Source organism: Rattus norvegicus, chromosome X (assembly GCF_036323735.1).
Source record: "Rattus norvegicus strain BN/NHsdMcwi chromosome X, GRCr8, whole genome shotgun sequence".
Lineage (NCBI taxonomy): Eukaryota > Metazoa > Chordata > Mammalia > Rodentia > Muridae > Rattus > Rattus norvegicus.
The window spans coordinates 145,646,652-145,660,018 of NC_086039.1; the positions used below are offsets into that span (position 1 = coordinate 145,646,652).

The 13,367-nt window shown below is 41.3% G+C and overlaps 1 protein-coding gene across 1 annotated transcript; it reads left to right on the forward strand.

The window, feature by feature from the left end:
- Positions 1-204: 204 nt before the first annotated feature.
- Magec2 (MAGE family member C2) lies at positions 205-5,079 on the forward strand. The gene is made up of 4 exons (NM_001025713.1): positions 205-243; positions 2,375-2,463; positions 3,158-3,229; positions 3,366-5,079. Exon 4 carries the CDS (start codon positions 3,377-3,379, stop codon positions 4,664-4,666), a length of 1,290 nt encoding a protein of 429 aa, NP_001020884.1. The 5' UTR covers positions 205-243; positions 2,375-2,463; positions 3,158-3,229; positions 3,366-3,376; the 3' UTR covers positions 4,667-5,079.
- Positions 5,080-13,367: the final 8,288 nt, after the last annotated feature.

The following is a 13,367-nucleotide window of genomic DNA, read 5'->3' on the forward strand; positions in this document are numbered from 1 at the left end:
TTGTTTCCACAGCTTCAGTATCAGGATTATGGAACTTGAGGTTTTTGAGAAGAGCCTAAAACTGGTTCAGGACCAGGCTCATCCTTGGATGGGAGGAGCTTCAAAGAACAGCAGGGGCTTTACCTTTCCCTACAAAAAGAGGTGTGGCCAAACTCGCTTGCTCAGACTTTTGCCCCAGGGGCTTCCAGTCTGTTCCAGCTTGGTGGCTGCTACCTGGAGCTCTCTGTCCGAAGTCTAAGAGAGGTAAGGCCTGTGAGATAGCGTTGGAATTATCAGAGTACAAGTTCTAACCTCAGAATATATTGAGGACAGAGCTGTGAGGGTGAAATAAACTGACGGAGGATTGAACTCATACATATAGGGGTCTGTCCAGTATTTATCTTAGATACGATCCAGAAAGGGTAAGTTTTATGTACTTTCCAGCTTTCATATGGGATAGTGAAAGCATTAAGGCATTGACAGTGGGCAGAACTGGGTCAGGCAGGCATAAGTTCAAGTCCCAGGGAATATAAAAGAGAGGGCCTTAGAGGGACACCGGTGGGGAATTGGGAGCCTCGCTCTTCAGCAGAAATAATAGGGGTATATGAATCCTTCTATTGTTGGAAAGCTTTTGGGTGAGGAGCTAAACTCAGCTCATTAGAGGAATAGTCCCAGCCTTGGGTGGAAAGATGCTAAAGTATAATGGGAGCCTTTTCTTCCCTCAGAAAGGCTCATGCAGTCTCATGTCCATAGGAGCTCTAGGAATACCTAAGGCAAATTGGCTCATGTTGTTTGTTTCTACCTTTCATGCAGAGTTCATTGGAGATGAGGATTTAGGGGAGGGGGCTGTACTCTGATGTACAGGGGAGCAGTTCTAATTATAGGAAACATGAAGGTAGCAATGTGAGTATTTGGGGCCTCCTCCCTTCTCATAGGTAGAGTGAGGCTGTCCCACTTTCTCAACCAGCATTCATTCCAGGGAAGCTTCAGTCATTCCAAGGATTCTACTTTTTCTACTATTTGTCTTGTAAGTTGAGGAGGGTGAGGCTTTTGTGCAAGAGTGGGACTTTAATTTTCATGTGTAAGAATGTGAACTTTGGAAAATAGGACCTTAAGAGAGCAGTTTTGCCACTCTCTCCCTTATAGAATTTGGGATGGATCCTCAGTGCTGCGTATCTAGGCAATTTCTTAAGTAGGCCTTAGGCCATGTTTCAGTACAAAGCATTTTGCTACCGTGGAGAAAAGGTCAGGGAATAAGAGAGGTAAGAACTCAACATAGGATATTGACATGGGTTTTTCATTTTAATTCATGCATCAAGAAAATCAGGGTCAGTCTCTAGGGAGGACTGAGAGGACTGGGGAACGATGAAGAGTCTATCACTATCTTCCTTAGTACCTGTCACTGTGTGACTTCAAGCAGGCTGATCAACAGTACACTTCTCTTTTCCTGTGCTGAGAGGGTGAGAAAGTTGGATATTTTCAACAGAGTACTGGCCACAAAGCATTATATGTTCCTGTCTTGGGGTACACGACTCTGAGGAACAAGTCAGAGGTTTTCCTTCTCCCATAGAAATAGTAGGGAAGTAGCTTTGTTTGCTAATATACTTGATTATAGATCATTAAAGGAAAAAACAAAGGAAACTTATGAAGACTCTAAAAGAAGAGGAGATGTGTCCTTTGGGAGGAGTGAGACTCTCCTTTTACCCTTCAGACATTAGTAGTGTTGGTTCTTTCTCAGGAAACATTTCCAGTACACTGAGACCAGGCATGGAGCAGCAACACCTTTAAAACATAATTTTATGTTGAGATTCTAAGATAGATCTGTTCTATTGGAAGATGACTGTATTTCAAAAATATGGGAAGGATTTTCTACCTTGGAAAATATCTAAGAGACTGCCCCAGTTTTAGAGAACTAAGAAAATTCTGACATAGAGTCCTTTCATTGATACTATATGAACTTGGCACTCTTCTGCTGCTAATCACATTCTAGTCTCTTCCCAAAAGTCTTCCCAAATAGGAATCATTGAAGTAGTAAACCCCTCTCTCTGTCTGGGGCGCCCACAGGCAGCTAGACAGAAGGATAAATCAGTTCCGTTACATCTGTGGGGGATGAAAATGATCCTAACAAATGTTCTCAGTCCTCTCTGAGGGCATGTTTATGTTTATTTCCTAACGTTGGAATTCCTCCTTTACACAGTGTAGTCAAGCACCCTCTTAAGAGTTTCATTACCTCAAGGATATGTAACAGTACCAAATTACCTGGGACATCCAAGGGCAACTGTCTGGAGAATTTGGGATACCTTACTTCAATTCTATTATAGTAGAGAAGACTTGTAGTTCTTTGGGTAAATCTTAATCCATATCTTAACTTCCTCATTGTTGTCTGTATTTTCAGAAAGTAAACATCTTCGTCAGAAGAGAAAGCTGTCTGGGAAAAAGGAATAGCAGATGACCAGAGGGAAAAATCTGCCTGGAGTTCATCAGGTAAGAATTCTGAATCAGGAATGAGGACACAGTCTCCATTCTCCTTTTAAGGGCAGAAGGCATGCTAAGCTCAACTATGGCCTGTTTTTATCACTTGGAGGAACTGTGTACATGGTTAAATGTGCTTCTTGCCCTATATTTGTTGAGGGAGCAGACCAAGAGCAACAGAGCAAGAAATATGAACATATAAAGAGGAGAAAGGGAGAGGGGCATAGGGGAAGGTACACACTGTGTGAGGAAGGGGACCAGGAGGAGGAGGGACTGAGATCTTTATTTAAAGGTTATGAATAAATAAATTAATTAATTAATTAAAAAAGCAATGAAAGCGCCATTAGCCTAGGATAGCTGTGATCCCTGAAATTAGGCTGGCACTTCCTACCTTTCAGTTTAACCTGATATTTTTGGAAATTATGTATGTTTGCTTCATTGTGTCAGGAATATTTAGATTTGTCTTGCAAATGTGGTGCCAGTCTGTCAGATGGGTATAATCTATCACTCCCTGAAGTGCAAGCACAGAGGGGGCCTTTCACTCTATAAGAGTCTTAAGTGTGGTACACGCCTGAAAATACACTATATTATGCTGTAGAACACAGGGACTCCACGGCAATTGGTCCCACATTGTCTAGTACACTTCCTGAAGCCAGACTCAACCATCTGGCTGAATCCTAAAAACATTTATCATGTTTTTCTTTAGGATCCTAAAGTACAAGCCACATAGAAAGGTTGGAGAACTCTGAGGCTATTCCATATCACCTGGAGAAAATCGGTAAGTTGCCTTTTGTCTGAGATTTCAGAGTAGATATTGGCCTTTGAGGGTGCTCACTCTGCTGTTTTGTTCCTTCCCCTCATCTGTGGAATCTCATCACTGTCAGTCTTTTTTATATTTTTGTCTTCTGCTCCAGAAAGCAAAATAATGTCTCGCTACGGAAAGCACCCACGCCTCAGCCTGGAAGAAGGTGTAAACCTCCAGAATCCAACTGAAACGGATGAGGTGATGTTCCCAGTAGTTCCCACACCTGAGGAAGAAGAGAGAGAGGGAGACGAGGAGGTCCAACAGGAAGAGGAAGAAAATACCAATGAACAGGAAAATGAGGACGATAACAATGAGAAGGAAGAAGAGGAAGAAGAGGAGAAAGAAGAGGAAAAGGAAGAGTCTGATGACCAAGTGAATGAGGAAGAAGATGAGACTGGAGAAGAAGACTTAACTTCCATCTTTTTGTCATCTTCTAATGTCTCTTTAGCTACTTTCTCACCTCCATCTCCTTCCTCCTCCTCCTCCTGCTCCTCCTTCTCCTCTTCTTCTTCTTCTTCCTCCTCCTCTTCCCTCTTTTCTCTGTTTCAGAGCAACCTAGTGGAGAATGAGGGCTTTGCTGTCGGGATGCTGGGCATTTTTCAGAATGCTCACAGCTTCTTTCCCTCACCTACTTTGGGGGGAAATTTAGATGAAGGAGTTGACTCCGAGGAAGAGAGTTCAGGTGTCATCTCGTCTCCAGAAGACCCTGGCTCCTTGCTCGATACTATAATACAAGAAAAGGCTACTGATTTGGTGTTCCTTTTCATTTACAAGTATAGAATGAAGGAACCCATTACATTAAGTGAAATCCATGAGGTTGTCACTAAAGAGTATGAGAACCATTTTCCTGTCATTTTCACTGAAGCTTCTAAATGCTTGGAGATGACCTTTGGGATTGATATAAAGGAAAGTGATCTCCTAAGCAGTGCTTATGTTTTTGTCAACTCACTGAACCTAACCTATGAAGATGTGCTGGGTGACACTGATAGGCTGCCTAGAAATGCTTTCCTGATAGTTATTCTGGGTGTAATATTCATAGAAGGGAACTGTGCTTCTGAAGAAAGAATTTGGGAGTTCTTGAAACTGGTAGGAGTGTATGATGGAGAAGAGCACTTCATTTGTGGGGATCCTAGGGAGTTCCTCACCACACATCTAGTGCAGCAAAATTACCTGGAATATCGGGAGGTGCCTAATACCCAGCCTCCATGCTTTGAGTTCCTGTGGGGTCCAAGAGCGTATGCTGAAACTACCAAGATGAAAGTTTTGGAATTCTTGGCAAAGATGAATGGGTGTGACCCATCTGATTTCTCAGTCTGGTATGAAGAGGCTTTGAGAGATGAGGAAGAAAGGGCCTGGGCCTTAAATAACTCTGCAAATAGAAGCCCAAATATGTGGTTTGTAGAGCGCTGATCACTGGTTTCTCTTACCCAGTGTGAGGAATCCCATTTTGCTATGGATTCACTCTAATTTTGAAAAGAGCAGTCAAAATTTTAAGTAAGTCAAAATCAAACAGGGTCAGTAGAGCAGTGTCACTCTACTAATTGAGGTTTTCTTAACTATTTTCATTTTGGCTTAATGTTAAATGTTGCTCATCTCAAGGGAAAGTGTATTACCTCTCAAATCTGTGATTGAAACTGATAACAAAATTATTACTGTTTGTTTAAAATAATGGTGGAAATTATATAATGTTAACTTTTGATTGCTTTAATTGTTTTAGTCTATTCTGTAAAATTAAAATGTACTTTGCATCTGTTTTCCAGACTTACGTAAGAAAATAGGATATGAAAATAATTCTTAATAAAGACTGCTCACTTACTCATTCATTCATCAAATCTTTTCTGTTTAAAAACCATTACAATATTGGGGTGGGGTGGGTACATAGAAAAGTAAGGCATTTCCTTGCAGAAGGAATCACAGAATCTGGGAATAGCTATCATACAAGGAACATGGTTAAATATGTGTCAAGACAGAAAGAGCAAGTGAAAAGAAGGAACAATTGAGGAGGTGGGCGTCTAGTTATCAGAAGTTATGTGCAGCTATTTGAGAGGCAGAATGGTATGATTTTGGAACTTTGGGAAATTAAATATTTTGGGGTATAAGTTAAAGCCATAAATAGTATTAAAAGTCATAGGCTTGGTTTAAAAATTAAAACAAATGAACAACAACAAAAAAACCTAAATATTATATACATTTGGGTTGGACATTTGGGTCCACGGATTTCCTAGGAAGAAAGAGATGTATACGTTCAGTCTCAGTACAAATTATCAGTGCATCATTCTTTCCTCTAACTTGGGGAGTTCCATAAGATCAAGGATCTGATGGCTGTGAAGTTACTATAAAAAGTATATACTCACAAAATGGACAGAAAAAGGGAAGAAAGAGATAGATTACTTTCTTCCTCTGGGATTTTTTAATTTTATTAGATAAGCATAGCATACTTACTCCCCAGATTATCTATCAGGGGAAAATGAGTTTAATTGAAAAGCATATTTCTGATTTCCTATTCTTTCCCTCATTGACTTGCATTTCCTGACACACTCTGGTTAATGACAACAACAAAACTCAGGGTAGAGGATGACAGGCTTATGCTCAAATTGATATTCAAACTAATATTTGAGCATGATACCAGGTGTTCTATGGTCAATACATTCTCCCTGTGCTGCCACCTTCCTCAAACCTGCTTCTGGGAGAGCAAATGGAGTCTTCTGGTTCTTTGGAATTAATGATCACAAACCTGGAACATGTCAGGATTGGACACACATTGATCTATAGCACACATTGTTTCCTACCTCCCAGCCTGAAACAGGTTTTGGTTTCTTACACATTTCTTGCTGTTTCAAAATGTCTCAGTTGACAATGTCCTAATATTCAAAGCATAAAGGGATAAAATATTTTTTCATGTTACTACTAGGGTTATCTTGCCCTTATAACTAGAAGATTTCACAGCCAGCTGTGTTCTTGGAAGTAAACTGAAGCTGTCAACAAATGTCAATTATACTGGTCTTGAAATTCCTAACCCTTAATGGCATTTTATCATTGAAGTGAACCAAAAATTAATCTTCATCTATAGGTTATATTTAGGCAGTAACATTAAAATCACTGGGGTTCTCGTACATGTGAGTTGAGAATCCAATACACCAACAGAAGCTTCTTGACAAACAGGAGAAATATGAATCTTTTCAGAAAATATAGAGTCAGTGTGGATAAGTAGACACAACCTTAGAGGCAATAGAGGATCTATGGGAGAAAAATCCCTGAAGTCCTAAAGGCCAAATGGAAAACCAATCCAAAGCTCACTCATAGTTGTCACTCAGGCCTGAATCTAGAGTTTAGTATGGCCTGGGCTCTATGGCTCACTGTTCAGCCTAAAGATGAAAAAATGAAATGGGAATGCATAAGGATGGAAGTTTGGAGGAGACATGTCTGGGAATGGCATTTCTATGGCATCTACTGCTTAAACATAGCACCTTTAAATTTTATGCTTTGTCTGGGAGAAGCTGAGGAGGAGGGCAAGCTTATAGGAAGACCAGCAGTCTCAACTAACCTGGTACCAGGAATCTCTTAGACACTGAACCACCAACCAGGCAGCATATACCAGCTCTATGAGGCCCCCAATATATATACAGCAGAGGACTGCCGGGTCTGGACTCAGTCAGAGAAGGTGAACCTAACCCTTGAGAGACTTGGGGCTCCACGGAATGGGCAGGTCTGGTGGGGCGGGGGTTGGGGTGGGTGCATCCTCTTGGAGATTGGGTGGGGGGAAGAGGTGTGGGATGTGGAATAATCAAATGGTGGACTGGGAGAGGGATAATGTCTGGACTATAAAAAATATTTTTTAAAAAGAAAAAAGTAAAAGAAAAATGCTTTGTCATCTTAAGAGATAATTATACTAAGGTTATCACTGTTGTTCTGTATTGAAACCAGATATCATCCCGGGCATTGGTACATGGTATAGGCATATTCCATTAGAGGGAAAAAGTGTATCTGGAACAGCTCCTTGTTATAGTAACAGAAATATGTGGCTTTGAAGACAGGAAGTTCCATGGATCATACTTTCAAAAATGTCCCCATATTGAGAAAACATTTAGGTGTGAGGAGGAAGCATGCAAAACAATGCCACGCTCTTGATGCTCATCGAAATGCTGGGTGAATGGACTATTGATAGTATTTTCTGCCTTGGAAGCAAAGGCCCAGGTAGAGCCCTGACTTTCCTTTTTGATTTAGCACATGCTGCTTTCTGTAATTTCATGCATTCATTCACTCATCCATCCTTTTTTCTGATTAAAGACTATTAAACAAATGTGGAGAAAATACCCAAAGACAGCATAGGATTATAACTAGGTATATGACTATAAAAGCACACAAAAATAACAAAAAAAGTCAGTTCTGGAAAATTTGAGAAAATTCAGAGGGTTGAAGTGATAATAGATTGTACTTGCCACCAACTATTCCCTCAAATTAAAAAAAAACGTTCTCAACAAATACTATTAAACTTTAGCCACTATCATAATTAACAGATGATCCAGTGTAAGGAAAATTTATTCTAAGAATGATTATCACCTCACAGAATAATGTATTAACCTCATACAAACTAATGTAAAGTAGTTACATGATTTAGTTGGAAATGTGATGGACTACAAAGTGCCTCCCTTGGACCTGGTAAAGTAGAAAGAGTCAGGGTATGAGAGCAAGCAAACAAACAAACAGAATATATTCTAAAGAAAGAGAGGAAAAGCCTCTTCAGGATATCTGAAACTTGTGTAGAAAGACGGTGATGACTCATGAAAACAGAACCTAAACAGAATACAGCTCCAGATTCTTGGCTTCTCAATTAAAGACTCCTCCAAGTCATAAGCCAGGCAGTCCTGAGGATCTTGCACTCATTCCTATCTTCCAGCCCAACCCATAGTGTTTACAAGATTCAAAAGCAGGTACAGGATTCGGTGAGAAAGTAATAGTCTACAGGCTGGCCAGAAGTAGAGAGAAATTCCATTATATTACTCTCTGTAACTGTGATAAGGGACAGCATGCTATCTTGAGAGAGAGATGACTCATCCTTGGGAACTGACCTACCCTCAGCTCCAGGAGTAGCAGCTACAGTCAGCTAGCAAGACTCTATCTAATCTGCCACAGCCCTAGGCTAAGAGACAGCCCAGGAAGGCAACTGTGGGAACAGACACTGGCAAGCTCGTAAAATGGCCTAGTAGACTCTGTGCAGAAGTAGCTTGTTTAGGAAAAGGAAGTTTGTTTTTGGTTTTTGGAAGTAGACCTCCACTGAGACTGACACTGAAGTTGGATGGCATTGAGCCTGCAACCATCCTACTAGCCAGTCACTGCTCTTGAGTCTGAAAACTTGGAAGCTTTTGAATCATATTCAACACACGTACAGTACCAGATCATGGACTTACAAAGACAGACTTTTCCACCTAGGTAGACTTAATTGCTATGGCTTCTTTTCAGTTTCCCAACACAATTCAGAGATACCTCCTCCCACCCCAATATTTTTACATTTTATGCTTTTACTAGCATTATCTGGGAGAATAAGAAATAAATTTAATTTTATTCAGTAAACTTTTTCCTTTTTTATTCTTTATTGTTCTTCTTAGTTTATGTACCCTGTGTTTTTCCATGCATCAAAAAGTGCAACACATGTTAAAAACCATAGGCAATACCTAAAACCTTCTGAAACAAAACAAAACAAAAGTAATAAAAACCACTCTTCGCCTACTGAGTCTAGAGGGGTAAAATGCAAACACGTACTCCCCTGGCTTCTGTCCACAGCAGCAGTCATGAGAGCTGACCCAGGGCTTCATTAGAACCAGGGAGCTGGCCCAGTCCCTTGCCTACTGCATCACTTGGGAGAACATGGCATGCACCTCTCGGGGTCAGCAAAATAGAAATGGCCCTACTGGTATGGGTATGGGTGACATGGCCACAAGAGCATGAGGGTGGGGGTGACGGTTCTGCCCCTTTGTTGCTGTAGCATTGACTTAGCTAACTGAGGCAGTGCTGGTGAGCTTGCCCTGGTGGTGTGGGTGCAGGATAGTTGGCAGGACAACCAGCTCAGCTACCACCCAGGCCCAATCCCAGTGCTTTGATTTGGCCTCCCCAACACCTGCCTGCTGGTCCTGCAGACCCAAAGCTATAGGATTGCCATAACACAGGACAACAGCCTGTCAAAAAAGAGTCCCAGTGAGGGTCTAGCATTGTTACTGTAGCAGAAGCCAGAGACCTTGAACCAGACTAATGAAGCATGGATGAAAGCGTGTACTGAAGGACACACTGTGTCATATTACAGTTTCCATAACATTTTTTATTCTTTTGTCTCTTTTAGTTTTGAAAGAGGAGATGGCAAGGGTGGAGGGCAGATAGGAAGGGATGGGGAGATGGGGAGGATTGATATAAATGATGTAAAATACACAAAGAATCAATAAAAAAGTTTAAAAAATTGAAAATGCAGATGAAGTTCACTAGTCAAAATGAGAAATAACTTCAAAAATATTTCAAATATAAATTCAATGCTGGGCTTGAGGAGGAAAGTCACCAGTGTAAAAGAAATCAGCAGCGGCACAGGTCTTCCTGGTTGCTGCCGCTGCAGAGAGCCCGTGGACAGCACCCCATGAGCGAACTTGAGCCTTGGGACCACAGGTAAGACCAACTTTTCTGCTGCAAGAAAGCTGACTGGTGAGCTTGGGACACACAGAAGCAGAATTCCTCTAGGACTGGGCACATTCTGTGTTTACCGGAAGTCCCACACCCGCGGATCCCAGCCCACAGCAGCTCTCTGCTCCCAGACCCCGTGAGAGAGAGACCCAACCGCCTGGTCAGGTGGGCACTCCTGAGGCTGCAGAGCAGAAGAGACCACCAACACTGCTCACCCCTGCCCACATCCCTGGCCCAAGAGGAAACTGTATAAGGCCTCTGGGCTCCCGTGCACGAGGGCCCAGGAGCAACAGGACCCCTGCCTGAGACACCGCCGGAACCTGAAGGAAACAGACCAGATAAAAAGTACTCTGCACCCAAACCCCGTGGGAGGGAGAGCTAAACTTTCAGAGAGGCAGACAAGCCTGGGAAACCAGAAGAGACTGCTCTCTGCACACACATCTCAGATGCCAGAGGATAAAGCCAAAGACCATCTGGAACCCTGGTGCACTGAAGCTCCCGGAAAGGGCGGCACAGGTCTTCCTGGTTGCTGCCTCTGCAGAGAGCCCCTGGGCAGCACCCCACGAGCGAACTTGAGCCTCGGGACCACAGGTAAGACCAAATTTTCTGCTGCAAGAAAGCTGCCTGGTGAACTCAAGACACAGGCCCACAAGAACAGCTGAAGACCTGTAGAGAGGAAAAACTACACGCCCGAAAGCAGAACACTCTGTCCCCATAACTGACTGAAAGAGAGGAAAACAGGTCTACAGCACTCCTGACACACAGGCTTATAGGACAGTCTAGCCACTGTCAGAAATAGCAGAACAAAGTAACACTAGAGATAATCTGATGGCAAGAGGCAAGCGCACGAACCCAAGCAACAGAAACCAAGACTACATGGCACCATCGGAGCCCAATTCTCCCATCAAAACAAACATGGAATATCCAAACACACCAGAAAAGCAATATCTAGTTTCAAAATTATGTTTGATCATGATGCTGGAGGACTTCAAGAAAGACGTGAAGAACTCCCTTAGAGAACAAGTAGAAGCCTACAGAGAGGAATCGCAAAAATGCCTGAAAGAATTCCAGGAAAACATAAATAAACAAGTAGAAGCCCATAGAGAGGAGACACAAAAATCCCTGAAAGAATTCCATGAAAACATAAATAAACAAGTAGAAGCCCATAGAGAGGAGACACAAAAATCCCTGAAAGAATTCCAGGAAAACACAATCAAACAGTTGAAGGAATTAAAAATGGAAATAGAAGCAATCAAGAAAGAACACATGGAAACAACCCTGGATATAGAAAACCAAAAGAAGAGACAAGGAGCTGTAGACACAAGCTTCACCAACAGAATACAAGAGATGGAAGAGGGAATCTCAGGAGCCATAGAAATTATTGACTCAACTGTCAAAGATAATGTAAAGCAGAAAAAGCTACTGGTCCAAAACATACAGGAAATCCAGGACTCAAATAGAAGTTCAAACCTAAGGATAATAGGTATAGAAGAGAGTGAAGACTCCCAGCTCAAAGGACCAGTAAATATCTTCAACAAAATCATAGAAGAAAACTTCCCTAACCTAAAAAAAGAGATACCCATAGACATACAAGAAGCCTACAGAACTCCAAATAGATTGGACCAGAAAAGAAACACCTCCCGTCACATAATTGTCAAAACACCAAACGCACAAAATAAAGAAAGAATATTAAAAGCAGTAAGGGAAAAAAGTCAAGTAACATATAAAGGCAGACCTATCAGAATCACACCAGACTTCTCGCCAGAAACTATGAAGGCCAGAAGATCCTGGACTGATGTCATACAGACCCTAAGAGAACACAAATGCCAGCCCAGGTTACTGTATCCAGCAAAACTCTCAATTAACATTGATGGAGAAACCAAGATATTCCATGACAAAACCAAATTTACACAATATCTTTCTACAAATCCAGCACTACAAAGGATAATAAATGGTAAAGCCCAACATAAGGAGGCAAGCTATACCCTAGAAGAAGCAAGAAACTAATCATCTTGGAAACAAAACAAAGAGAATGAAAGCACACAAACATAACCTCACATCCAAATATGAATATAACGGGAAGCAATAATCACTATTCCTTAATATCTCTCAATCTCAATGGCCTCAACTCCCCAATAAAAAGACATAGATTAACAAACTGGATACACAACGAGGACCCTGCATTCTGCTGCCTACAGGAAACACACCTCAGAGACAAAGACAGACACTACCTCAGAGTGAAAGGCTGGAAAACAACTTGCCAAGCAAATGGTCAGAAGAAGCAAGCTGGAGTAGCCATTCTAATATCAAATAAAATCAATTTCAAACTAAAAGTCATCAAAAAAGATAAGGAAGGACACTTCATATTCATCAAAGGAAAAATCCACCAAGATGAACTCTCAATCCTAAATATCTATGCCCCAAATACAAGGGCACCTACATACGTAAAAGAAACCTTACTAAAGCTCAAAACACACATTGGACCTCACACAATAATAGTGGGAGATTTCAACACCCCACTCTCATCAATGGACAGATCATGGAAACAGAAATTAAACAGTGATGTCGACAGACTAAGAGAAGTCATGAGCCAAATGGACTTAACGGATATTTATAGAACATTCTATCCTAAAGCAAAAGGATATACCTTCTTCTCAGCTCCTCATGGTACTTTCTCCAAAATTGACCATATAATTGGTCAAAAAACGGGCCTCAACAGGTACAGAAAGATAGAAATAATCCCATGCATGCTATCGGACCACCACGGCCTAAAACTGGTCTTCAATAACAATAAGGGAAGAATGCCCACATATACGTGGAAATTGAACAATGCTCTACTCAATGATAACCTGGTCAAGGAAGAAATAAGGAAAGAAATTAAAAACTTTTTAGAATTTAATGAAAATGAAGGTACAACATATCGAAACTTATGGGACACAATGAAAGCTGTGCTAAGAGGAAAACTCATAGCGCTGAGTGCCTGCAGAAAGAAACAGGAAAGAGCATATGGCAGCAGCTTGACAGCACACCTAAAAGCTCTAGAACAAAAAGAAGCAAATACACCCAGGAGGAGTAGAAGGCAGGAAATAATCAAACTCAGAGCTGAAATCAACCAAGTAGAAACAAAAAGAACATAGAAAGAATCAGCAGAACCAAAAGTTGGTTCTTTGAGAAAATCAACAAGATAGATAAACCCTTAGACAGACTAACGAGAGGACACAGAGAGTGCATCCAAATTAACAAAATCAGAAATGAAAAAGGAGACATAACTACAGATTCAGAGGAAATTCAAAAAATCATCAGATCTTACTAAAAAACCTATATTCAACAAAACTTGAAAATCTTCAGGAAATGGACAATTTCCTAGACAGATACCAGGTATCGAAGTTAAATCAGGAACAGATAAACCAGTTAAACAACCCCATAACTCCTAAGGAAATAGAAGCAG

Coding starts and splice junctions, on each gene's coding strand:
- Magec2 (NM_001025713.1), top strand. CDS start 3,377: ATGTCTCGCTACGGAAAGCACCCACGCCTCAGCCTGGAAGAAGGTGTA.